The sequence below is a fragment of the Phalacrocorax carbo genome, chromosome Z (assembly GCF_963921805.1).
Source record: "Phalacrocorax carbo chromosome Z, bPhaCar2.1, whole genome shotgun sequence".
Taxonomy (NCBI): domain Eukaryota; kingdom Metazoa; phylum Chordata; class Aves; order Suliformes; family Phalacrocoracidae; genus Phalacrocorax; species Phalacrocorax carbo.
The window spans coordinates 45,316,024-45,343,759 of NC_087548.1; the positions used below are offsets into that span (position 1 = coordinate 45,316,024).

Genomic DNA, 27,736 nt, shown 5'->3' on the forward strand with positions numbered 1-27,736 from the left:
TAGCAGAATTTTAGTTTGATTCTCTGCCAACCAACAATAAAGTACAACCTAATTTCTAAAAATGCCTGAGCTATAAGCTATCAGTCATGACCTAGCATGCATATAGTAATAACAGGCTGACAAGGCTAATAAAGCCTATACATTATTATGGCCATGCAATACATGTTATAACAGGTCAATAATGTGTTTTGTCACTCATTCCTATTGTGCAGCCCACACATCATCTTCCTGTCACAGAGCGTATTACCAGGAGGGAGCCATCTCTGTGGAACACGTCTATGCCATGAAATTGCTCATGCTTGGTTTGGGCTGGCCATTGGTGCTCGCGATTGGACTGAAGAGTGGATAAGTGAAGGGTTTGCCACCTTTTTAGAAGATATATTTTGGGCTAGGGCACAACAGGTAAGGTGATGATATGATGATACATCACTTGTCAATTGAGTTATGTGGCAATCAAAATTATATATCCTGCTGTGAATTAGATATAAGTTAAACCTCCTGTGTTTTGAAGACAAGTCTTTTAAAGTAATATTGGAATTTGTTTGATAACTTGATCTAAAACAAATCAGAAATCCTTCCTGATCCACAATCTTTACAGAGGTAGAGGTCAGTGCAAATGAGACTAGAAACAGCTGTTTGTCAGTGATTACCTTCCCACAAATGTCCTGCTCAATTATTATAGTTCAGCTATGAAGTAGTTGCTCTGCATTCTTTCCACTTGTATTGTGTTCCTGAAAGTGGATAATCAGCGGAGTCTTACAGATTATTGTCATATTCCAGGTACGTAATGAAAGTGGTCTGATTTTGTCTGGTGGACAGCCAAGAAGCGTACCTCAAAACAAAATGGAAACTGGTGAAATAGGGCAGCAGCTCTTACACTATTTTTCTCTTATACTGCCCAGCAGGAGTTACCGTTATGTCAGAGATTAGAAATCATTATCTGCATTAAAGTGAAAAGCTCATAAATTGCATGTCAGCTAGCAAAGTGGTTTTCTGATCCAATTCTTATTTTTGTTGTACCGGTGCTCCTTCAAGCATTTTGTGTGTTAGTAATTTCTTCCTGTGCTTGTGTCAGGCCCTGATTCTACCCCTTAAGTCTGCAGAGCTCCATCTGTGGAAGAGCAGGTGGGACAGGGAACTGACATTGTACACTCTTTTGAGCGTCTATTTTATTAAGTGTCAGGCATATTTATAGCACCAAACAAAACAAATTTCCTTGTCACACATTTCTGGAACAAGAAAGATAGGAAGGCTGTCCTTGCTTTTCACTTCCGGTCCTAAAACTAATTTCTGCCCTTACATTGAGCATGACTCCTCCGCTGTGAGCTGTTTTACCTTCCATGCTTTTGTGAGTCACTTGAAAGCATTTTCATTATAGTAGACACCCTTCCATATAGCTGGATGGAAAGGAATAAGCAACAAAACAGGGTGATTAGTGCCTTTGTTAATTTATAAGGTCAGAAAATATCGTAGTAATGCATTTTTTTTCTTTTTAGGATTTATGAGTAGTTTTTGTGCTGTGCAATTGTACAATTGCAGGATTATAAGTATATTCCATATTGCCTGACAATAATTTCATGTGACTGAAATACTGGTGTAATGCAGGATAATATTAGCTGCTTTTGCGTTCTCCCATCTTCCATCTTTTCTTATAATAGAGAAGCATAAATTAGTTGTTATTTGTAAGCTGACAAGCTGGCATTTATTTCATAAGCATACATCTCTTTTAATATTACGTAAATGGGAAAAAACACAACAGGGAGCTTTCACGAGTGTGTCAGAAGTAGGAAGAAAGGAGTGAAGTCAGGACACAAAGCAGCGATTTGCTTTCAAGGCTGGGAAGAGTAAAGATGCAACCAAAACTGATATGCCAGGTATCTGTACTGTACATTCAGTTCACTTATTGCCACTCACAAAGGGGAAAACAACATGCCCAACTATCTCCTCAGGCAGAACTATGGAACTGACTATTGATTTGATGCACACAGCGAGGCTTCTGTTTTCCTTAGTGCTGCTATTAGCTCTGATAGCAGCAACTGTTATTTTTTGGTTTGCCTTTTTTTGACATGGATATTGGTACTGTTTTCTGCATTTTCTGCTTATTAAAGGGAAATAAAAGAGGTTTCTTTTTCTGAACATTATTATTGTCTGTTGAGAAACAGCAATCAATGATCTGTGTTTTTTGTACACTAAGCAGCTGTCACATGATGAAGTAAAAGGGCAGCAGGAATTGAAAGCTTCACTTCGCTGGCGACGACTGAGAGATGAGGTGCAGAACTCTGAAGAAGAGCTGCAAGTTTTAAGGTAAAAATATGATAGTGTAATCTTTGCTTTTGCATGTTCTCTCTCTCATGTTTTCTACCATTTTCTCCCTTCAAATCATCTGATTAAATCCACTGCATTTCCTTATTTCCTTCTGGAGAAAAAATAAATGTCAAATTAAATTGACTAGGTTATTCATCTTCTGTATAATGCAATTGCTTTTCTCTTTGTTATAGAAAGCTTTCAAAAACCATGGGATTTAGTTTGATATAAAACGTCACTAAGCAGTTTACAAGAGCCTCTATTCAGGGGAAAAAAAAGGCCGTTTCCTGAACAAAGTTCACTGTTTGAAGCCGTAACAGATTCACTTTCTGTGGCTGAAGACAAGCACATACAGGAGTTGGTATCTAACTGCCAAGCTGAATGAAGCCGTAAAACACAAAGGAAAAAGCATAATGAACTATATAAAGCTACTTTCTCTTTAGAAACTGCTAATAATGCTATTTAAACAAGATTTTGGTCTTTACATACCAGATGCTGAGCTCAAGGCTTCTTCTTACATAGCTAAAGACATTAGATTAAAAAAGATTCTTGCTTTGCTAATGGTTAATAATCTGGGTTGTTCTGATTGGTGTCTTGGGAATTTGCCGAAGTCTTTTATCTTGAGTGGCTTCCTAACATCTCCACTGCTTGTCACCTCACAGTCTTTGACCAAGAAAAACAAGTTTACTAACCCTAATTCAAATTAGCTCTACACTGACAAAATCACGGAAGTACAGGGACAGATTTCAAGAGCTTAGGTAGACCATTCTTCTACACTGAAGTACAGGCAGTATACATAGACCATCTTAAGCATGTTTTTGCTACCATGTTCTTAGAAACCTCCAATAAAAAAGTTTCCATGGTACCAAGCTAGGCTGTTTCAGTGTTAACAATTAACTAGATGATCCCTGAGGTCCCTTCCAACCTGTGATTCTCTGATTCTGTAATTGCTTCCTAATGCACAGTTGAAATATTGTTTATTTCAAACAGTGTAGATTTATTATTTTCTTTTTCCAAGTGGAAGTGAAGAACAAATTGATTCCTGTCTTCTATATAATCAACTTTTAAATGATTTTGGAAGACTGTTGCCATTTCATTCATTTTGAGGTCTTCCCTTCTTATTGTGCTTTCCCAGTAGGACCTAAAAGCCTTTCATATTTGGTCACTGTTCACAAACACAGAAATTCTTCTCTACTGCCTCGTGTCATCTGAAAAGCTGTCATCAGCTTTGCAGAACTGTAGTCTTTCATTGATCTGTTTTCATGTTTATTGATGAATTGTTTACCCTACGTGTAAGCAGAGTCAGTGAAGTTACTAATTTGCAAGTATGCAATTTGATGATAGGTATAAAAACAAAAGCAAGGCTTATCATTAGCTGTCATACAGCTTCTACCAACCCACCTACTGATTGAGAGATGCTAGGGTTTTTGTTGGTTTTAAAAGAAATTATTTTTAGTAACGTTCGTTCTAATAATATGAAGCTTATCTGGATGTATTCAATTTTCAACATTATGGAATCATATCTGTCGTCCTTTGTATTAATTATGTAGTTTTTACTTTTAATAACATGTATATGTGTACATTTTTGAAATAATTTTTCTAAGGGCCAAAATATCCTTTGTAGTTTGAAAGTCAGGAAGGACTGATTTATCCTGAAATTGAAACTTAAGCTTTCTATTGACTTCCAGGGTTAGTAGACATAAGTCTCTGTAATAAGTATACTGCTTAACTTTTGCATAGTGGTTTTCTCAAAGCTAATACAAAAGAATGACCATTTCTTGTCTGAAAAATATGCCTCTAATATACACTTCAGGAGAGGAACATAATGCCAGCTTGGGATTCTGCCAATCTCTTCCTCTCTGCTGATGTCTCTAGTTTCCTGTGGTTGCATTAAGGCTATCCACTAGTTTCAGTCAGATATAAATATTCACTATTTTTGTGGCATGGACTTGAATAGGATCTCTCTTTGCATGTTTACCTTTTTTTTTTTCTCTTCTTCCTCCTCTAGTACGTCCATGTGCTTTCCAGACTTGGTATGTAAGAGAGAAAATTTCAGTCTTGGCACTGCACTGAGTTTTAAGTCTGAATTGAGGCATGTGCTGGTTCAGGCTTGTGTTCTTATTCAAGGATATTAAAATTAAATTATAACTGTTTCTCACTGATTGCCAGTTATGTCAGGAGGAAAAAAATCAGACAACCCACTCTTCCAAAGCATAAGGTTATTCTTCATTTACTTTTTTGTTCCCTGATATATGATCGTATGATTTTCTGTGCTTTCTACTGACAGCAGGAAAACCCTACCCAAAACTTGTCAGCTCTGATCCTATTAAATTTTGAGACAGCAAATGAATATCTGTTCAGCCTAGGTGAAAGCCACTGAGCCAACTGATCATCAGCATAATGCTTCTTATTATTATGGATATTTGATGTTATGTTATAGTAGCATCTCATAAGCTACCTGTGAAAAAGGAAGTCAGGTATGAAAGAAATAGGTAAGTGTCTTTTCAGCAGGCAGCAGCTCTGAAAGGCGGCAGCATCAGCAAATCTTAGTATTGAAGAAGGAGTCTGTGGCACTGTAGTGGTCATACAGGACAAGACTTAAGACCGAATACTGCGTATATTCTCACAGAGTTTGAAGAAAACCTAAGGTTATAAAAGCACCTGTGGAATATGTCCTGGCACTAATTCTGCTGGCATGCATCAACACCATGACTCTCATCGAGTCTCTCATGTTATGAAAGCAAAGACGACTAGAGAAGTACATTTCATTCTGTGGAATAAAGCTGATGTTGAGATAGTTTCATGACCTGGCCCTTATGACTGGACTTCAGCTTGTGATTCTTCCTTAAGACAAATAGGTGTTGATACCTAATTCAAAATTTGTCTCTGAGTTCGACTTGAGTCAAGTCTGTTTCCCTCCTGAAGCAATGCTCTGTGACTGCTGTGTAGGTGTTCGAATGGTTTTATTCTGTCATAGTGATAAGAAACATGCCTTTTGGATGGTTTCTCATGGTTGCTGCAAAGGGTTTCATAACTGCTTAGATCATAAGGGCATTTAATTACCAAGGACTTCCTGATGAATTGTACTTTTACTTCGTACAGTGTAATTCGCCACCAGGCAAACAAAAAGCAGCATCTTTCACTTCCTTCAGAAATTTGCCAGTATGTAAAATGTGCAGCTTGAATACCCTGAATCAGCTCGCCTTGAGCGTTATGCCTAGCTTCATCAACCAGGTTAGATGCCAGGTTTTGTAGGTCAGTGTAACAAACTTTCAGTCTCTGTCCTTCAATGTGTTGTAAATACACTAAGCATTGCTTTAAAATGTGTGCTGAAGTACTGACAGCAGAGACAGGGTAACTTTCTGAATATTTACACTCTTTTGCAGACATTACCAGGGGTATATATGCATCCTTTGCAAAAGGAAGTTCTTCAGTACCATAATTCAGATGGGATACTCCTTTCTAGTCACCTACTAGGATCTACACAGGCATGAAGTTGGAGGAGGAAAGAAGGAAGTATGGTTGTGTAATTTAGAATAATTGTGATTATGGGAGGTATTTCAGTTTAGTGTGGATCCTGTAGCTTGAGCTTAATGTCCATTTTTCAAAGTCTGTAGACTGGGCTATTATGAGAGAAATGAAGCAGTTTTGGCTTTTTATATATACAGAGAACAATGAAAAGTTGTGTATGGAATGCCAGCAGGCCTTTCTTCCAGGAGAGTGATCCAGAATGGAAATAGGTGTACCTCTGCTCTTCTACAGTGGGCCTGCAGTGGTTACATCTCTTGAAGAACTGGAGTTTCCATAGGATAAAAAATCAGTTATTGATCTCTTCCTTTCAGCGTTGAAGGAAGATCTTCCTTGAAAAAAAATAACTGTAGCATGGCAAAGGACTGTTAGGAGCAGTGTAAAATTGAATCTGCATTTTTCATTTCTATTGTATTTCAAACAGTTATATTTTATCAAGAATTTACTGTGTGAAGTGAATTTCACGTGCACAGGTCCTAAATATAGTGCCTAAAGTGTGGAAAACAAAAAAAGCTTAGCGCTCTGGGCAAAACTCATAAGAAACCATGACACAGATACAAAAAAGGAAGAATCTTTTTCTCAAAGCAGATGTAGATAGGAAAGAAATTTGATCACAGGGATTAGCTCATGAGATGTGTGTGAGTGGTGTGGTTTGAAGAATCCTGCACTGCTCGGACCTGTGTTGCCTCCATTCTGTAGAAGTTGGGGGAAAGATGTTGGGTTTCCAAGACCAGCCATTTCAAAATCCACACTTAGAATTGGAGAGGTTGTTTCTGTCTCAGGGTTAGGCTCTTAAGACAGACCACTGTTTGCTGGGCTTTTTCTGGATTGAAGGAAAAAAGCTAGAGGCCTCTTCAGTACTATGCCTTTGAATGCACTGCTTACAAATGAAGAAAAAATGTTTGCATACCTTCTCTTTAGTCTCACTCTGCACTCACAGGAGCCTAGAAGTCCTCCAAACTTTACTGCTGTAGATTTCTGGCATACCAGACGCTGTATTACATTTTAAAATCAGGCGGTGAAGCAGTAGGCGTGTTCTAGATGTTATTGTCTGTAAACCCCAAACCTGTGTGTATGTGAAAGGCTTGCTCTTTTAAAACTTCAACTACATTTCTTCCAACCTGAAATAGCAAAAATGAAAAACAGAATGTTATTTCTTCTGCAGTGTATTGCATGCAGATGAAGGAGGTTATTCCTGCAAGTATAGTCATGTAAGCTGTTAAGCTAATGTAGAGGTATAAGAAGAGAAATCTCTAGTTGAACATAATGACTTCAGTATCTGTCCTCTCCCCTCCCCTCCTGTCGTCTCCCCTCCCCTTCCCTCCCCTTTTCTTCCCTTCCGTTTTTTGATTGTTTCTCTGTTTATAATGTGTCTGTGCACTGTAGAATGGCATGCAACGTGATGTCATGCTGGCAGTGAAAAGAGTGCAGCAACTTAATGATGGATTTCACTGTCTGGTTAGCTATGTACAAAATTGCATTAAAAGTACGTTTGTTTGTTTGTTTGTCTGTGTAAGCCAAGTTATTTAGGGTAAAGAAAAAGTCTGAACTAGTCAAAGGTTTCTGAAGCTACTATGTCATTCACAGTGCTTTCAACTATGAGAACACGTAAATTATCAATTATGTCTTTACTTACTTAACCAAGATTTAAATAATGTGTTACCATTTTAGGCCCAAAAAGGAAAGCACAGGAGAACTGAGTGAGTCGGGAGCATCTATTGTCAAACATGGTCTTAAAGCAGAAAAAATCTTCATGCAGGTCCACTATTTGAAAGTGAGTGTTGTCAGCTGATTTCCATTGAAATTGCTTTACTCATATGAAAAAGACTTCTTTCTTCTAGATATCAGTGAATTCATAGTATCCTACTTGTTTCTGGCTTAATTTCTTGCAGGGTTATTTCCTTTTGCGGTTTCTGGCAAGAGCAGTAGGAGAGGCTTCATACCTTGCATCTTTACAGAAATTTGTCCAGAAGTTCCATGGTCAGCTTGTCCTTTCTCAGGTACCATGCTTGGTGTTGTTCCTCACTTTCTGAAAAAACAAATGACTTAAACTTTCAGTTTGACTATCTAAATCACCATTTCTGGTTGTAGTGAAAAGAGAGGCAATTGTAACTTGGCAATATTGGTGAAATTCTTGCCTGGTGGAGGGCAGAACATTTTTTTCAGGGTGATAGATAAATCGGACACCCTGCTAATATCTGATAATGAAAACAAGGGGTGGTTTTTTTTTTTTTAACTTGCTACTTTGCAAGGTCAACGTTCGTAGGTGCTGATGTTAACAAAGATAGGGTTGTTTACTATACTGGAATACTGAAATTGTCTCCTGTAGTCTTTTAGCTCATGGGTTTGGGTTGTGATCATTCAGTCTTTTCCCTGATACCCCTCTGTTTCTGATAGAGAGGAAACACAGAGTAGGAATGTAACTGAAAACTTCTATAAATCATAACAGTGCATGCAAGTTATATTTCTGACTTTATTTCCTTCTGCTCTGCATGTTGGTTCATTCAGTGCTTATAATTTCACAGTCTTTCTTACGAGTCTCTCCCACCAAGACAGAGTGATGTCCTCATCACTCTGTGACCTTGCGCCTACCTGTATTACAATCTTGTCACGGCCTTTGTATACATAGCCTTGGTATACATGGTACACATGTATACGTGATCCATACTCCTATGCTTTCTAAATCATTCTGTTACTGAAGTATTAAACTAAAAGGGATGTTTAAGATGTGTTGCTTCTTTCACTAGCCTTTCTCTGACAGTGATACTGTGCAGTGGCAGCCCACTCTTAAAAGCAGTTGTTGTCATAGAACAGGATTTCTTCCTGGATTGGTGAAGGCTTGGTTGTAAAAAATAGTGTTGAATTGGAATCAGATTAGGGACAGGAATTGGAATCTACCCTTCCTAAGTCCAGCTGCATATATTTAATCACTTGAACTGCAGACTTAGCTTGTCCTCTTGCTGGTATAAATGGTGTATTATTATTCCACGCAAAGAAGAACAGCTTCAAAAGGAAAGATTGAGCAAGTCACACCACAGTATATTGTACCATCTGTTACATAGAGAACCCACCTGGGGTTATAAATAAAAAATTTACTGCCCCCTAGGTCTTCCTGAAAAAGTCTTGTAGCCACTAACTGTAGCATTAAAAGGGGGACTGTCTTGTCCTCCAGTGTTTTCTTTTGAGAAGGGAATGACAGCTCTCTGAACCCAGAGTTCTAGGAAATCCTGTCATTGGTGAAGAATCCAGCTTGGGCCACGGCACTGCACCTTGTTGCTTCTGTAATGCTGTGAAGACAACCATTCATGGGGGTGTCTGTAAACAGGGTCACTGAACTCATCATGGTTAAAAACAGGCCTGGAACAAAAGGCACAACATCACAAATAGTTGGCATCACTAGAAGACCCATGTGTTGAGAACAAGGGGCAGGGGAAGAGAGAAGAGAAGGGATATGAGTGAATTTCTGAAACCAGTTTCATTGCCAAAGTCTGTCTTTTCTGGAGTTATGGTTGAAATATTTGAAGGGATTCAGAGTGGTAATAAATGTCTCCTTGTAACACAGAGTAAGGGTCTCTTATTTTGAGGAGATAATATCTTAACGCTTTCCTGTTTCTTCCAGCCACTGTGATTCTTTGCTTGTGCACTTGCTGTTTTGAATCTCACTCTTACGGTGTGAGATGTACACCCACGTATCTTACAGATAACTCACAGACTTATTGATTCTTTCATATGTCAAGTCACCCAGAAGTTAGGCATAGTAGCTCTCCTGCAGCAGCTCAGCCCCATGGAGAAATGTTTGGAGTGTTAAGGGAGTTAATATTTCCACTGCTTCAGCTGTTTACTCTACCACGTTGCTGAGACCCTGAGCAGTTATGTTTGGCATAGTGTGGAAATGCCAGTGACTATATGAGTCTTGTCTACATTATGGCATCCAAAATCAAAAATATGATGCTTCACTATTACACAGCTGGAAACTTTTTGAAAATTACAGAAATTACAAAACTGCTAAAAACACAATGCAGCCCAGTGTTTTAATCTGGAGGTAAGAAAAGTGCCCTCATTTTGGTGAGAAAAAGTTAGTTTGTGGCTTCTGGTTGGTGTGAGATGAGTTGTATCAGTAGACTGTTTAAATGCTGCAAAATAGCTTAGCACATTATACTATTAGTCCTGATTGCATTGTAATTGAACTACCCATCTACTAGAGGCTTCTCACTTTGTCCAGCATTCTGCTATGAAATGTCAATTTGTAGTTTATCTGACTCCAGTCGCATGAGATGAAATATTGTACATTGTTCTGCACCCCAAAATAACCATTTTCGTTATTGGATAAAAAAATTGTTCAGTGTTCTTAGTTATTCAAGCAAGAGTAAGTGGTGCTTTTATTTCAGGTTTCTTAGGTTACTTTGTATTTGAATATGTGCAGTATGTCCGTAGCTATATGCTTAATGTAGGTAAAAAAAGATACTTTCCTTCCTTTGAAGATACTTGACTTGGTGGAGAAAGAGCCGTGAGCTGTGTATTATATAACTTCTATTGTGTGCCTTTTCTGCTTTTACCTTTTTTCACAGCAGCCTCAATCCAGCCTCTGTGGAAGTTCCTGGGAAGAGAATTTTAACATCATCCTGTTGTTCAGTCACTATGTTAAAAATGAAAAGGGGATAGGGCTATATCCATTTGTAAATGCATCTACTTTCTTTGTAACAATCCTAAAGTTTGTATTTATGTTGCTGCCTGGCATAGGTAGATAAGCAATCGCAGCAGGAATTGCAAAGGCAGAAGCAATGAAGTGAAGTCAGTACAAAGTTTATTGTTCAAGTCCCTTCTTGAATACATACACTGTCAGTGTTTAAAGGAATAAAAGATTTAAAATAAATAGAGGTGCAAATGGTAACTTTTAAATATCATAGTGGTGTACTTTCACCTTGTCCAAAATAATTTTAAGAGTTCCCAGCTTTAGGAATTGTGGGGATGGGGGAAAGTAAAAACAGTGAAAATAATTGCCCATGTTCTGAATACCAGTCTTGTTTTCAGTGGTGTTTGTAGTATTTTTCCTAGATGGGAGATGCAGGTGCAAGGAAATGACTTCAGATGTGAAACATTAATCAATTTGCCTTTTTCCTTCATTTTGATTGCGTGCTCACTATGTTTTTAATAGTAGTTTTTGTTTATTTTAGTTGAGTTAGCAACAGACAAGTAAAACAAGTCTGGAATCTTTGAGAAGGATTTAAAAAAATCTTTAATTTTTCTTTCTGTGAGAGAATTCAGTTAGTAAGTACTTTGAATGAACTTTTAAAGTAATGAATGGAGTGTTACTGACTATAAATAAATAGAAAGGAGTCCAAGTTGCTGATATTCCTAACACAGTTAAAGCTGTTGTTCAGTTTGGTGTTGAAATAAGAACATCTTGGGAATTTAATTGTTTTCAGACTTTAACTTTCATGTATTTATGTCTCCTATAGTAATAACCGAAGGTCTGTAGTGTTCATTCATCTGATAGAGTTATAATTTGCTATAGTGAAATGACAATTAAGGAGGCAGCATTTCAAAAAAATCATAATTTATGCTATTCTTAAAAGTTTTAAAGGCAGATGTATGGATCCAGGCTCACTGTGTGTGTACTATATCAACATGTTTCTGCACACTGATTTGCATACGCATATACAATTATCATAATTTTATAAAATTGGTATCCGTGCACATGTATCGTCATTCAACTACCTATTAGCTTGTAGAACTCCTGTAACTAGAATTGGAAGTCTAAGCATGTGGCGTGCATATTTTGATGTTTCATCCTCTAGAATCTTTTCTTTAGATAAAAGTTTAACTAAAAATTTGTCTCTGAAGTTTGGCCCCAGCAGTTCCATGCTTACTGACCTGTGAGCTTGAGCAAACCGCTCTGACATCAGTGGGGTATGGTGTGGACTCTGCTGCTGTCACATCCACAGCAGCCTCTAGGACAAGAGTCTCTGCTTTCTACACTCTCATGTGCTTGGAAAACAGAACTAGATGGGTCATTTTGACTCAGATTAAGTTAGTTTCCTGTTCCAGTTCTTCAATATTCAAATTCAATAAATGAACATATTACTACTTTTTTTGTTAGCTGTGCACCGTGCAGCCTTCATTCACTTTCCTTATATGTATGCATTATGTGACCACCTTTAATTATTACACGATCACTGTCCTTTTTTTGTTTTCAAAGACCTTTCCCTCATTTATGTAGAATAGGTGTTGCTCTCATATGAAGGAGCTGCTTGCTATTTTGTTCTCTGTTCATTGTTCATAGGCACGTTATTTACCATGCAGTATATTTTTCTGTCTGTTCAACTTTTTAAGTTCTAACAAGTGTAAGGCAATAAAAGAGTGCTTCACTAGGCCAGACATTTTAACCTGAGATTAACTGTGTTTAAAATGCTTATGTATGTGACAACTGATTAATGTATGAATCAGTTAATTGCACCGCATATTGTGAGAACCCATTGTGTTCATACATAAAAATCTGACTAGTGTTAGGCCATATATCTATTTCAGTACAAGTATCTTGAAAGAAGGAACATATGAAATATTGTGCCTCAAGTATAAGTAAGACTAGATTAGTAAAAGTCATTAACATGGTAAAAGGCAAGATTTTTTTTGGTGAATAAACTATCTATTTCTGATAAACTTTTTTCAAAATTACATAAGATAAAATGTGTATTTTAAAGGACAGATAGATCAGAATGCAGTAAGGCTAGAAATGGAAGTGGAGAAGAAAGAAGAGAGTAGTGAAATTAAGAGGAACCCAGATGTTCTATAATCATGTAAAATACAGATAAGTGTTTAAAAAGTCAGTTAATGTGTCACACATTTTAATGTCCAACAGTATAGTTGTATTAAACAGGTAACTTTTGGCATCATTTATCTCAAGTATAAAGATCTTAAAAAAAAAAAAAGGCAGTAAGTTTTACTCATGTAATTGTTAGGGGAGTGACCCATAGATCTGATAATGTCTTGGACCTTTCTGACAGAGTACACAGACGCTTCCCATAGCTGCTGAACTAAGTCTTGAGCCTCAGTCTTCAGCTATAGATTATCTTTTCGCATTTCCACTTCTGTTTCAGTAGTCTTTCACTCCTCTGCTGACCTAAAGTTTTTTTATTTGCTTAGCCTCCATTTAGCATCTTTCAAGCTTAAAATTACATGTAGCTTGTTATGCAATAGCATTTGATAGGAAAAAAGATGAATTCTTTAATTCTGACCGGAGCAAACTGACAAGAGAGCAGTCCCAAAGCATGCGGCTTTTATTAGTGCTGAATCACAGCTCCACCTTTTGTTTGATTTAGTGAGTTGTATTTTAAATAATCAGAGTCAAATGCATGTTACGTATGACTTTCTGCTGGATAGTCTTAAGCAAAAGTCCAAAGAATGATGTATGTGTGTAGAACCATTGATACATAACAGATCTAATTCCTCCTCTTTTTTTAGGTATATATGTGTGTTCTTACATGTTTATACATGTAAAATAGAAGGAATCTGTGTTTAATTCAAATGTTTAGGTGGTGGTACATTTAGTATCTTTAGTGGACAGTGAGAATTTGTGTAATTTCCAAAGAAATTAAAACATTTCAAGTGCATTTGGGACAACATAGGCTCTGGTATCAAAGTGTTAGGAGAAGGCATGTGCAAGCTGCATGCCTTTACTTCCCTGCCTGCAGTTTAGTTTGAACCTTCCCATCAGCAAGGTAAAGAGGAACGCCAGTGCTTTGTTCAGTGAATTAAGTGACAGTCAACATACTTTTTCCAACTTAATCTGGTCCCTGAATGGACTTACCTGCTCTGAGGTGTTTTGACTTATATGAAGATGTTTTCTGTGAAAGATCTAGGGCTCTGACAGAAACCCTTTTACAAATATAGCAGGGGTCATTTAAGACTTGCTTCCCTTAGTTATTCACACTGTACCTAAGAGGACACATTCAGTCTTGTTAGTATGGACAGTTTACTAAGGTTGGTTTGTGTCAAAGCACGTTTACAAACTGCATAATTGGTAGGGATAGTTTAACTTTGAGTGGGTAATTTCTGTAAGGAATTGGATGTAAGTGCATTTGGACTTTATTTGTTGCCAATCAAATGTCCTTTTAGATGTGTCACTTTTAGTCATGAAATATCATTGCTCATATGCACCCTATTTATATTTCAGTTAGAGAATGTAATTGAAAATATCTGTTGGTCGTGGAGTACTTGAAATATCTAGATTTGAGTTTTTCATAAAGATGATATAATTTGTCTTCTAATATTTAGTGTTCTTTATTTAATGTCAGCATGTGTGATCAGAAAGAGGTACCTGTCTGGTGCCCCAAAACAGTTCAAGAGTAGAAACATGCTGGTCATTGCTCAAGACAAGAATTGGAGTAATAATATAACATCTTTAGTGTGAAATAAAAGGCCTTCTAAACCCAGATCTGTCTAGTTTCTGCTTCAAGTAGCCTTCATTCCTAGGGTTCTCAAAATTACTTCTCTCAACCTACTTCTCAGTCATTGAGTCCCCACTCTTCTTTGCCTTTGACTCAGACATGCTACATGCACTAACAATGCAAAGAAAACTCCCCTTGATCTCAATCCACAGTCTGTATCCAGATTTGATCTGCTCAGCAGCAGCCCGAAGTTACAGTTGTGATTAAAATTGTTGGCTTCAGCCTGGACTATGGTGAGAGCAGACAAGAGTCTTTAGGGAATTTAATTACGAGGGTCTAGCAAATCCTTAGCGAACATGTGTGAACTAATTTTTCAAAGGCTTTTTCAGTTTGGCCAAATGTCAATAAAATTCCACAAACTGCAGAATAACAGTTTCTGTATATAGGGAAAAGTTGTTTTCTAGCCTCTGGGTTTCCAGCCAGGGAAGAACAACAGGAGTATGCAGGGAAGCGAGATTGTTTAATAATAGGAACATAAGCCAGTTTGTTAATAATGCAGCACTGTGGTAGCATGTGATTTCCTGGCTTCACTGAATTACTTGCAACAAAGACAAAAACTATAATTTGTTTTATGATCTGACTCAGCAGTTATTTATGATTACCCTGGTCACCCACCAGTCTTTGTGTCCAAGCTTAAGGTCACTAGAACCTTTTAAAGAAATGCCATCAAAGCTTAAAAACCTCCACGTTATCCCCTAACTTTTCTCTTGGACACTTCTGAACCATTTCATCTGTGGAGGAATAAAAAAAAAATATCCTGAGGATAAAATTTCATTCCAGATGGTTAAAATTTGGCAAAATTATAAGCAATTGAAGAGTCAGACCTATAATGGGACGTGTCATGCAGACTTGATAATAGGCAAATATTAAAAGCTATGCAAATATGAGGTTAGTGGTAACTTGTTTTGCTACTCAGTTTGAAGCATCAAAATAGAAGCAGTTAAAATAAGACAAAATAGATTAATCCTAATTTTAAGAAGGTGTGTAGAATGGAGATTACTGCCTTATTCTTAATAGATATTTGGAAAAATGAAGACAGGTTTAATCACAAAGGAGATGTTTAATTTCATAGTATAATATACAGAATATAAAAACACTTCTAATACCAGGGGTATCTTCAAGTGTACTGTGGGATTGATTATAAAAAGTTGATTATAAAAAGTTGATGCAATCCAATCAGGGAATCTCACTGCATTAATGTATACAGAGACAGTGCAAATAGTGTGGAGGATGACCACTTCGGTATTACTTTTCACACACTTTTGAAACAACGCTAATGATGATCTTTTCATATTCTTTATTTCCATGTAAGTTTACTCTGTACCTCCAGCAAAGCTTCCACAAGCGGAAGGAGACACCAGTTACCTGTTTACATACAGAGTAATGGCTCAAAACTTCAAGTAGTAGTATGAAATAAGGGGATTTCACACTTTATTGTCATGTCAGCAATACATTGGAGTTGGGACAGAACGACTCCTGGCACAGTTAATGATGGCATTCTTGCCACATCAACACTGAGCCCAGCACTGTGTGATTTACCTTTTGTCGGAAGCAAATTTTGCAGCCACTGCAACACAGCCTGAATCTGTCTTGTAATCTAAAGGAGGAAGGCTTAACCATGTTACCAGTAGTTTCAACTGTGCAATCACTCTTTATTTGATTCCCTAACAATGCCATAATCAGACAGAAGAAACAGAATCTTTTGTTGAATGCCATGGCAGTCCCTGAATAAAAATTTTCTCCCTTTTAGGAAACATTCTTCAAGACCTTAGAGAGCAAGTACTTGCAATCAGAAGTCAGCCTGCCCTCATATATTGCAGTGAGAACGTCATTAGCCTATGAAATTTCTCTCTACAAAGATTAGTATTAATAGAGTGGATGTATTACTTTATGAGATAACATACAAATGCATAATTCATATTAATCCTCTTATACTATTGTTCAGAGGAGTGCATTATGGCAAGGTGATTGTCATTAAAATTAGGTCATGTGTAGTGTGGGATGCCAGAGTAACTTTTTAAGCAGGGCTTATCATACTTTTATAAACGAGGATAATAGTAATGCTGTTCCACTGGCATTGCACCTTCTTTGTAAGTCCGTGAAATAAATTCTAGCTACCTTTTCTTTGAAGAATTTACTCCTTAGTTGGTGTGGTTGGCAGCAACATTGTGAGGTTTGTCACGGAATAAAGAGTAGGTGTGATGTTCCAATCAGGTATGTGCATTAAGAGATAAAAGAAAGCGCTTTATATGGTTGGATAATTAAAGACAGCATGATAACATAAGCACAGTGGAGAGAATGTGAACACCCTTAATTCTAATGTTTCTTAGCCTTTGACTATGTGACTCTGGAGCCTTTAACAGTTTTAAATATAGTTTGTGTGTGTGTATTATAGATTAAATGAATGTGGGTATGTGGGATTGTGTTAAAATAGTCAGCAGGCTTTTCAAGCCTATTTTCATTCAATATTGACACTTTTTGCTTGAGTGGGTAGGAAAACTGACAAACATAACGTACGTTGTATAAATAACAGAGCAGTATATCACACTAGTGGATATATAAATCTCTTTCTTATCGTTCTGTTATCTGCAGTCTTTGTAAATCCATTGCTCACTAGCAATGAAGATACAGAGTTATGTGTGTCTTCATAAACATACTAACTGTGGTGCTTTGTTCATTTTCCAGGATTTTCTTTGCATGCTGTTGGAAGACAACCCTGAACAAAAAAAGTAAGTGAGAACCAGGCTAGAAAAGTCAAAGAATAAAGTAGAAAGAAGATTAAAATATCAGCTGTGCTAGCCAGAAATAGTAGGATTTCATTTAGTATTGTTCAGCTTGTTTTTTTCAAGTGTGTGTATCTTCCTCTGAAAATTCTCAGACATATCTACACAAAAAATATGAGACTTGCTGTGTTGCCTCTATCCCATGCTCCCTGCAAGCAGTGCCTGTAACTTGCATGTTAGGGCAGCAGTGAGGTCCCGTGTTAGCTATGCGACCTGAAGTGCCAGGCGCAGCTGCCTCCTCAGATTAATCCACGATCCTCCTGGCAGCTGCTTTTGGCACATGGCACCCTAGAGCAAGGAGGCCAGAGCTCTGCCATGGATCTACCTGGGAAACCAGAGAAGATGGATTTTCCCCAAGCAGTAGTCTGGTACCATCCCCACCCTGTCACACAGTGTGCCGAATAGGGAAGGATGGAAAACGCTAACAGAAATCCAGCATTAATTGCCTGACATGTCCTTCAAAATCCTGCTGTGACTGGGCCTGGCTGAAGATGATACAGCTAGTCTTTAGCAGAGCTTTGAACCCATCCCTGCTCATCTGCTTGTTCTGTGCTACTACAGGCTGTGCTACAAATACAGATTATTTTGTAGTGGAGATTTACATATTACAGTTTTTAAAAACTGTGTTCACTTGAAAAATGCAGATTTGGGCAGCAGGATTCCAAAAGTCTTCCTAATCCTGAGTGAGTACTTTGGAAAAAAAAGGACAGAAGATATTCATAGAAGTCAAGTGTCTTGAGATTTTTAGTGGAACACTTCTGTTCTTAGGGAATGAGGGACAGAGAAGCTAGTTATCATTAAGATAATGTGTTTTGTGGCATCATGAGTTTAGTTTGGGTGGTGGAAAGTGATACACCATAAGATGATATTTTGTTTATATCACTGGATATGAGTTTCCAGCCCAAATATAATCAGGAATATTAAATGGAATGCAAGGGAAAGTGAATTATTTAATGGCATGATTATTAATTGATTTGTTAATAGAATCTGTTTTCTTTCCTTTTTTTCACTTCTGTGTCTTTGAAGTCCAAACCCAGTGCAAAATGTTATCTGAATAAGCATCTGATTTTCAGGCTAGAAACATGCCAAAATATTTAAACTTTCATTGAGTCTAATGCAATAGAATTACGTCTCCATTTGCGTTGCATCATACTGCAGAATGTATGGACAGAATTTCAGACCTGTGGTAATTCATTTTACAATCAGACATATAGTACACCTGAACTTAGCTACTGCCAAAATTACTTTGGGTGCAGTCAACTACAGCAATGCCAAGAATAACAGAACATCTGGATATACAGAAGGCCTTTATTTCTCATCTGCTACAAAGATGTTTTTTTATTCTTGAATGTATTCTATTGCAAGTACACAAATACTAGCCTGAGTTAAAAACAAAGGGAGGAAAGATAAAAATTGAATATTTTTAGAGATCATCTGCATATGAGTGCTTTTTTGCTTAAAGTTGCAGTCATACGAATGAAATGCATTTCAAGATTAGAGCAACAAAATTCTTTGTAGCACACAAAACCTCCCAGATGTGTGCAATTCTACCAAGTAAAAATTTTATGTTAAAACGAAATGCTTCTTACTTGAACAACGTTAAGCATTCCAGTGTACTGAAGTTTGTAACGGAGGGTGGACTTAATAATAAAAAAAAGAAAACAGAAATTAGTAGTAGAGAATCAAGATAAATCGTGCCCTTAGCTGTAGAAACAGAGGCAAACTAGTGTAGTTAGGAGTACAGTTTGGGAGACTTTTGTAATGAGAACAGGATTAACACTGGCAGAAAGCAATCATACAACAGGGTGGAAATTTTCTGTAACTATTATGTTGGTGTAATGCAACATTAGTTTTCTGCTATTGGATGCAGCAGACTGTATCTAAAAGACTCTCACCCTTCCAGTACTTACTTCCTTTAGTTTTTAGTTACAGGAGATTTTTTAGTACATTCCCAGTGATGAGCTGTTCCAAGATACAGATGTTAACTTCATAAGTGGCAGTCATTGATTTTTGCTGCCTTCTGTGCTCAGAGGAGGAGGATTGTATGCCTAGTTTATAGGGCTACTTCACTTCCTGCTCTGACTCAATTTTAATGGCGTGTTAGTGGGAGGAATCCGTTCTCCAAGGCTGGGCCCTCCTGTTTCTGGACTGTGGCTGAATACTGACATCAGACAGGCTGAGCAGTACCTTCTGGTCCTTGAGAATTTCCTGACTTACCCTTAAGGCAGATTATTTCTGTGTGTGAAGGGCTAATGGCAAGAAGAACAAACATCTACCATATCTTTCTCTGTTTTCAAAGCCTTTTAAAATATAACATGCACTGGCTATAGCCTCACATTAGCTTGGCTTTTCTGTAGAAAATCTGCAGTACATCCCACCTGTAACTGAGGCATCTTGTTTCCTCATACATAATTTGAAACTTCACTACATTTAAAAAAAAAAAACAAACTAAACCAAACAAGAATCCCTCTTCCGTGTTTGTGTATTACAGTGCACTAGATGTGATAAAACTCCCAGTGGCTCTGTTCTCCCCAAGGCTTACACCCATAGTCTTTGCTGTAAATTGATCCTCTCCACATCTGCCCAACACATGAGCCTTGCAAAAGCTCGGTGTTTTTAAGGCCCTGTAACAGAGGGTGAGTTTCACCAGCCTCAGATAAATCAAGAGTTTCAGCTGCTTGTGCTCTTTACGATGGCAGATTTTTTTGAGGTCAGTTCTGTTCCTTGGGGTTTTCTGGTGGTATTTTTTATTTAATTTCATTCAATAAAATAAATAAGTGTACTAATAAAGCTATGGTTTGATTAATACATGATAGACAAAGGAAGGCTTGTGCAACAGCTCTGCTATTTGTACTGTTAATAACTCAGGCTTACTAATCACATTCCTTGGATGTCTTCATAAATTGTCAATTAAGTACTAAATCAATGTTAAAATAATGCTGTAATTTCAAACTATTCAGCTATACAGGTATATGTCCCTTTCTTTCATACATGCTTTCTTCGTTACTCACATTGTCATGAATATGTTGATTTTGATTAAGACAAACAGCTGGTAGGCACCCAGCCTCCAAAGCAAATCATTGGGAAAGATTTTTTCCAGTGTTTTAATTTGTCCTGTATTTTTTATTTAGTAAGCCGAAATATATATGCTGGACAAAAACCAAAGGAAACCTTATCTGCAGTAAGCTATGGCTAGTTGACAGAATCACCAATCAGTCACTGTCTTTGATTTGCTCTAACTGTGCCTCCATATTTAACTGGAATGGCTTACTTGGAAAATGATTGATGTGTATGAATGTATATATTCAGATGAAGCAAGTATGCTTGTTGGAGTATTTTCAGTTGGATATGGCATACTTTCCATCTTCCTTTAGGAAAAAAAAAGAAAAAAAAAAGTTGCAACTTTCATGTGCGTTGTTTATTCGCTGCAACATCTTATTCTAAAAGTCGTTTCTCCTCCTTGACTGAGGAATTAAGTGAGTTTACATTAAAGTTTTTAGAGTGCCTTCGGACTTTGTGCAATGGAAACTTGATATATAGACATCTCTTATAATGGTGATTTTCAAATTGTTCTTAATGTTAGTATTTTACAGAGCTTGCTCTGAAGCATTGAATCTGGCCATGAAGAGTATGTATGCATGTTAGGACATCATTGCTAGGCTGATCAGCTTATCTTCTAAATACACAAGGGATGAGATAATGGATGTACTAGCATTCTCATTTTACAGTAGGGAACTGTAGTACAAAGCAATTGAAGAATCTGCCTGTCCTTGTAAGTACTTTGTTATAGTGTTTATCAGTTGAACCCAGATCCCACAGTCCAGTATAGTACCTTAACCAGAGACCATTCAGGAAACCACACACACAGCAGGTTTAAGTCCTTACAGATGCTTAACTGCAACATAAGCAGGCGGTAAGTGCCCTTTCTGAATATGGATGCTTTACTGAACTGCAGCCTCTATAAATATCAGGCCCTGTGTCCTTTTTCTAGGACATTTGTTTTGAAATAGCAGTTTCTTTGTGATCTATTTTTTGGGCTTGATCTGAAGCCCAACAAGTTAGTGGAAACCTTTCCAAGGACTTCACAGTTCTTCAGTATTGACTCTCAACACATTCCAAGTAGATCTTTGCAGTAGTCTGCATATTACTAATATACTTGGAAAAAAAAATAGTGAATGCCTGTAAAATGCTAAAACAAGTTGCTTTTTTTTTCTGATGGGCGCCAATAAGAATCTCCTAAGTTGGAAAAGAAAAAAATGTGAGTGAAAGTACGAAGAAATAAGACTGCATATGGTCATATGACAGGTGTTTAGCTGAAACTGAAGGTGCTGCAGGCAGCACTGTTGTCTTTGCTTTTGAAAAAAAGGTCAAAGTTTCAGGAGAGGCTGAGTGACTTACAAGTGCTGTTTCTGCCCGGGTTAAAGTGGTGTCAGAACAGTGCAATTCCCCTCAGTGTCATAAGCATATTCCAAAGCCAGTGTTTTGAAATTAGCTGTTGTGGCTTAGAAGCAAATAGAGGGTATATTATACAAAGGCACTACATAACACATGTAATGTTATTATTTTGCATAGATATTCCTCCCCCGGGAGGAAATCTTGCACTTTAAATTCAGCTTAGTTTCGGGGGGGAACTGGCATTGTGAGGCTGTGTTTCTTATCCCTAGGTAAGATAAATTAAACGCACAAATAATGGTATTTTTCCTAGCTGCTAGCTCTGCTTCAGCACTGGAACACTAAGCTGTATTGGTTTTGATTCATGCAAAATAAATAGTCTAATTCTGATTATGATGCTTGAGAGAGAATAAATGGCATGATCCACCTGTTCTACCTTTGACTATACAAAATTTGGGTGTCCAGTTTTAAGCTAGTCCTGTATGTGCTCTCTGTAGTAACCAGACAGAAACAAGAAAAAATGTTGTGTTATCCCAAAGAAGGTGAACTGACTGACTGGTTGGAGATACTTCTCTTTTTCTCCATTCCCTGGAGGGAGTGGAGAAGGGACTCAGCTAACTAACTTAGACTAGACACCAATTTTTAGAGCACTGTAGTAAGGTAAAGGTAATTATAGCCTGAAGGATCTGGCAGTCAAATGCTCTAAATATAATAAATTTGCACAACTAACAAGGTACTACTAAAACCTGACCAAATCTGGATATTTAGTAATTCATTTGAATGCAGAACACTACCACGTTACAAGCATGGCATATATGTTCAGTAGAAAATCAATTTCCGTAGTGATCAGACATGCAGAATGGTAATTTCCTGAAAATCTAGTATCCTGGCCATACAGAAATGCTTCTGCATGACTGCTGCAATTATTTGAACCAAATGATCAGAGGGAATTTTTTTTTTTTGTCTGTGACAGTCTACAATCTCCTAATATTACAAGAGATATTTTGATATTTCAGATTTAGTGATTGGGAAGATTTCTTTGTCTCTGTGGGGTTTATTCTCCCTTCTGGGACTTTTTAAGTCACCTCAGCCAGGCTGATATGTCATCTCTTACTTGTAAAGACACTGTTGCAATACAGTTTGGACCTAAATTGCGTGAACTATCAAATACATTACCAACAACGAACAGGCTAGTGCTGTTTCCACGTTAAGCCTCCTTGGCCTGCACCATAAGATATGACTGGTCAAAAACTGAAGGAAACTATTAATAGAAAATGAAAGCATGTATAAATAGCTTTATTGTCATTGTAATTTGAATGTTCTTTTTCTTTAATCTGTAGCTTCTTCCAATTTTCAATATGATGCTGTAGTCCATGTATGCAAGCATATCTTAGTAGCTGAATGACATAGTGCAGCATTTGTAACGCAAAACTTTGTTATGTTTAAGGTACCTGGTGGCTGTTATTTGCCTTTTTTAAAAAAATTCCTGTGTATGTTGGACAAACTTATTAAAACCAGATTGCTTACTTTTTGCATATACGGTTGAACAATTACTCAGTGAGAAGCCAGCTGACTCTATTTTGATCAGATTCTCCCTCCCACCCCTAATTCACATTGGCAGAATTTTATTCTGTTAGGTAGACCTGCTTGTTTTGATGGACCTGCTTCAGAATACTGCGCAGCGTGAGTAGGGATGGCAGATCTCCCAGCACTATGGTGTAGAGTGGAGGCTGCAGCTGCTAATTCTGCCTCAAAGGAATGCTAACGCGTAGTTCTGCTTGGAGACAGAGGGTAAATTTTTCATCTTGGATTCAACAAGGATAAGAATGTCTAACTTGGGATATAAACCGTGCTGTTGTTACGTGTATTATTATCAATAATTTAAATCTTTGGTCACTCCAAATAAAACTAGCCAAGTTAAAAAAAATGTAATAATTGTGTCAGTAAACAAACAGAAATTTTTACTCTATGAATGTGTTCCAGGGTCATCCACGAACATATTGCTTGACTGCTTTTGAGACTCCATAAGCTCTCTAAGCCTTAGTTTTCCCACCTGAATGTCAGGCGTAATAGTGATTGATCTCTTTCCCACTGGCAGAGTGAAAGTTAATATTTAAAGGTGTTTAAAAATTGTTCTGTAAAAATTACTGCTGTATGCATTACAAATCCTTCGTAGTCACTGATACAGTCCATAAATAAACATCATTAAGGGTCAGAATCTTGAGCACTGTTTTGCCAAGGGCTGAGGAAAAAAAAAGGCTTCTTTGTCATGTAATTCAAATAGAAATTGTGTTGGGTTGCTTCCCTTCCTGCTGCAGACCTTGTAAAGGGCTGTTCTTTTCAGGAATGCTTGTTGGTTAAGGGTCTACATTACACATGTGAAGGTAGCTGCAAGTATTAGAATGAGTCTTGCCAAGGCATTACCAAGCACAGGACCATGAACATCTATTCTGCTTCTCAGAATATTTGCGCTCACTGAGGGCTTACTCAAGCTTCTTTTTCATTATTGGCACACTGCATGGACAGTGTGATTTTTTTGTTTTGTTTTGTTTTTCAGTTGGCTTCCCTGCAAGTTGGGAAGACTTCAACCAGAGTTGAAGTAAATGCGACAGAACTTGCTTGCAAAAGTAAAAAGGGAAATATAATTTCTGAATTGCAAATACTTATGCATGTGGTTATTCCAGTTCCAGACAGCTTGATCATGACAAACTATTTCCTTTTGTTGGGGCTCCATACTATCTGTGACTTCACTGTGAATGTTATCAGGGTATAAAGAGAGTGCAGAAAAGATGAAACTGAAATATATTAGATACTTGGTAACTTTGAGGATTAATACCAATGAGTGTCTTTTAAGATCCAAAAGGAAGTTTGTATTTAATTTAATTTTCTTTGGTATTTTATCTTTACATTTAGGCTGCTTCTGTAATAAACAGAGCTGGTTTTGAATGTTCTCTGGCTAAATTTACTTGCCTGTGATTTTTTTTTTCTGTAAAAGAAACAAAAATCCACTCAACAAGAAGTGGAACACCTGTTTATACTTCACAGGTTTCATAATTGCAGTTTACCATCTCACACTTTCTCTGTCAATCTTCATAAGCAGTGAATTTATCATTTGAGTTTTAAACACACAGAACCTGATCTGTTTTTAATTTGCTCGTATCATCTCTGATAGTATCATTCATTAAAAAGCCAAGAATATGGTACATTCTGCAGTACAACCAATACTTGGAATTCAGGGCTTTGCTCACCTTCTGAAGGGTTAATTTTCATGTGGAAAAATTGGTATTTTTACGTCTCTTCTAATTTTTTTTTTTTTAAAGATCTGGGCTAACTGTAGAAAATATATTTGAGAACTGGCTTGACACTTCAGGAATACCAAAGGTAAGTATAAAATACCAGTTCACAGTTCTTTCTGGAGTCTTGCATTTCTCATTATGTTGTACGGTATTTAAATTGTTACCTGACTTATAACAGGTATGGTTTTAAATGAACAGTTTTGATGTTGACAGCTTTCCACATATTTATATGGGTCTAGCTTTTATCAGTTGCAGGTTTTTGCTTCTACCATCATCTCAATAAACCTGCCAAAGGGCAAACGTATCCTCTTGCTCAATGTTGTAGACATGTGGAAGTATGCTTTACAGTGTAGTTGTGGACTCTACTAAATGTAAGGAGCATTGTTCAAAGTTTTCAATATAATTACTTGAAAGTCATACTGACAGCAGTAATTAAATGTTAAATTATTTGTACTTTGATATTTTGTGAATATTGTGACTTGCTCAAGAATCTGCTGTGTGTGTAACATACTTCATTGGTGTTCCAGCTCTTTTGCAGTTGAGACTGAGCATTATTTTCTGCTTTTAATACTAAAAGCTTTTAGTATTAATGTTTTAAGTTCTGTGAGCTGAAAATTCTTAGTTGTGTCTGTGCTATGTGAAGGTTCTGATCGTTCATTTTGGTCCAAAACTGGGATTAGCTGAAGAAAGATATCTCCATAGAAATCTTCCTAAAAAACAGATTTATACAAAATATGGTTTTATTACACACTTGGGGCTTAATTTCTAACTGATTTCCCCTAAGCTGGCATCCCCTGTGTTGCCTGGGTTTTGTCTTACCTAATGCTTGCATTTGTTTCCACTTTGTATTAGTATTTTTTAAAAAAAAAAAAAAACCCACACAAAAAAAACCCCAACAAAAAAACTTTTAATTGTTGGAATGATAAGTCCTGGTTTCTGTGTCCAAAAGTGAAGGTACTTAGGCAACATGACTGAGGCTCTGAGGAGTCAGCATATTTGCAAGCAGAATTGCCAAAATAGCTGAAGAGCTCAAAATGATGAGCAGCAGCCACTGATCCTGAGCTATAGCTTAACACTGTTGTTGAGCTCTTCACTTGAAAGCCTTAGAGGTGTGCAAGTCCACTGGTCTCTGTATGCTGTAGAAGGCTCTTTGGGAAGTTTTGCCCTGAGATAAAGATGTTCAAAGGCTAATATTTGAAGATGCTATAAAATCAAGGTGGAGGGGTTTTCTTGCTATAATATTGAAAATAAAATTAGCTTTAATTGGAAGGGAGCAAAGGAAGGGACAGTAAGTATCATCATGCAATCCTGATGTTCAGTCATTTTTTGAAAAAGGACCTTGATTTTAATGCTATGTTTTGATCAAGGTTTTTTTTCCTGGTAGAAAATTCAATACACTGTAGAACAGCTGCTTCAAGTATAGGGGAGAAATTGATGTTGCACAGCTGAGGTTGTAAGATGCTGAATGGGCTCTCTGACATGTCAGAGTTTTCTGGCATTTTACTTACACATATCTCTGTGAGGATGTGCCTTAGTAGTGTCCACAATCAACTCTAAAATCACAAATAAGGAAGATGGGAGCGGACTAAAGAATTGAAAATGGTTTTGATTAATGTGAAAACTGAACTCTGGTTTCCTGAGTGTGTACTCTAAGTTGTTCAGAATTAATAGTGAGTAGTTTCATTATACCCTGCGAGTATGTATTGTTGTGTAAGCAAAACATGTAGCAAAAATATTTCCACATCCAGCAGGCTTGTAATCACTGTAAATTTTCTTTAAAGACCAAAGAGATTTCCCTGGTAGCTTGGCTGTTTTGTAAAAACATCAACAGAAATGGTCCTGATTTAGTATTCTCCTTCTGAGAATCAGCATGCTGATCTCTTCCTTCTGTGTCTCTCTTCCCTCAATAACCTTTTTGATGATTTGCCTTTGTTACCTTCACCACTTCTCCGGCTCTTGTGGGAACTGGCTTGCACTTTACTGAAAGAACTGGAGTTGTCATTCAGTGAATAGGAAATTTTGTTTCCTTTGTGCTTATTAAATCATTTGGGGAGCTCTTATTCCTGAAATCAAGACTGTAGAGGTTAACAAGTTGGTGTCTATAATCTATATGTGATGGTATTTACTGGCTAAAGAACTGTAAATCTACTTGCGTGCTGTAATGGGGCTGATATTGAACCCCCCCTAAAAAGTATTTAGATTATCTTTATTTCAGCAAACTATTAACTTGGCTAACATGATGAATCTATGTGAAGGCACATAGACTACTCTCTTATATGCAGGTGAACTACCTGCATCATAAATAGCAGCCCAGGAATGCCACAGAGCTGATTTATTTTCTCTCGTATGGGTTGCCAGATGAGTGGACTGGGGTCCATGTAGAGGAAGGTTTCTGTCAGCTGCGTTGGGCAAAGTGACATGGCCGAGCCAGCCAGTCAGGCAGTGTGAGCAGTATGGGGTACAGAGTATCCATTGCAGTTGACTACCCTTCCTGAGTACTAGAGCAACTGAAAAGCAGCTGCTTATCACCCTTATTTTACTGACTGCACTATAGAATCCTGTAGCATAACAGTTAAAGCTACTCTTAATCCTGCAGCACCCACTCTTAGAGGGACAAAATATATTTCTTAGTAGTTTAGTAGATACGTATAAGAAGTAACTTGATTGAGAATTTAAACATTTTAAATTTACAAAATGCTATCTAAGGCTTCACTGCATTTGGAGAGAAAACTTCCTTACTGGAGAGATTATCCTCTGTAATGGGATTGAGAAATATACATCATGTGGTCTATTCTGAAAATCAAGTCAGAACATGGTTCCTTTATCTCTCTGTCATATGAGCATTTTTATATCTTATAGTGGCTGTGGTTGTTTCCATGGCATCTTTTATTTCTACATTTTGGAGGGTTTCGCTCAGGAAATTCACATCATCTACTGACTATAAATAAAATTCACAATTTGTGGTTCATTTACAGCATTAGTTACC

General features: G+C 37.3%; 1 protein-coding gene across 18 annotated transcripts in view; it reads left to right on the forward strand.

The window, feature by feature from the left end:
• The window catches only part of AOPEP (aminopeptidase O (putative)), a 199,598-nt gene that overhangs the window by 82,775 nt on the left and 89,087 nt on the right, over positions 1–27,736 (forward strand). For 16 of the 18 annotated variants that reach the window (XR_010370734.1, XR_010370735.1, XR_010370736.1 and 13 more), the window contains 6 exons: positions 213–402; positions 2,195–2,304; positions 7,504–7,606; positions 7,725–7,832; positions 16,965–17,008; positions 24,775–24,835. Coding sequence is in view for 14 of the 18 variants with exons in the window: in XM_064439347.1 (XP_064295417.1) it covers positions 213–402; positions 2,195–2,304; positions 7,504–7,606; positions 7,725–7,832; positions 16,965–17,008; positions 24,775–24,835 (616 nt within the window). In the remaining 4 variants the exon portion in view is untranslated. The remainder of the gene's footprint in view (positions 1–212; positions 403–2,194; positions 2,305–7,503; positions 7,607–7,724; positions 7,833–16,964; positions 17,009–24,774; positions 24,836–27,736) is intronic. The other 2 variants (XM_064439352.1, XM_064439355.1) reach the window with 1 other exon arrangement.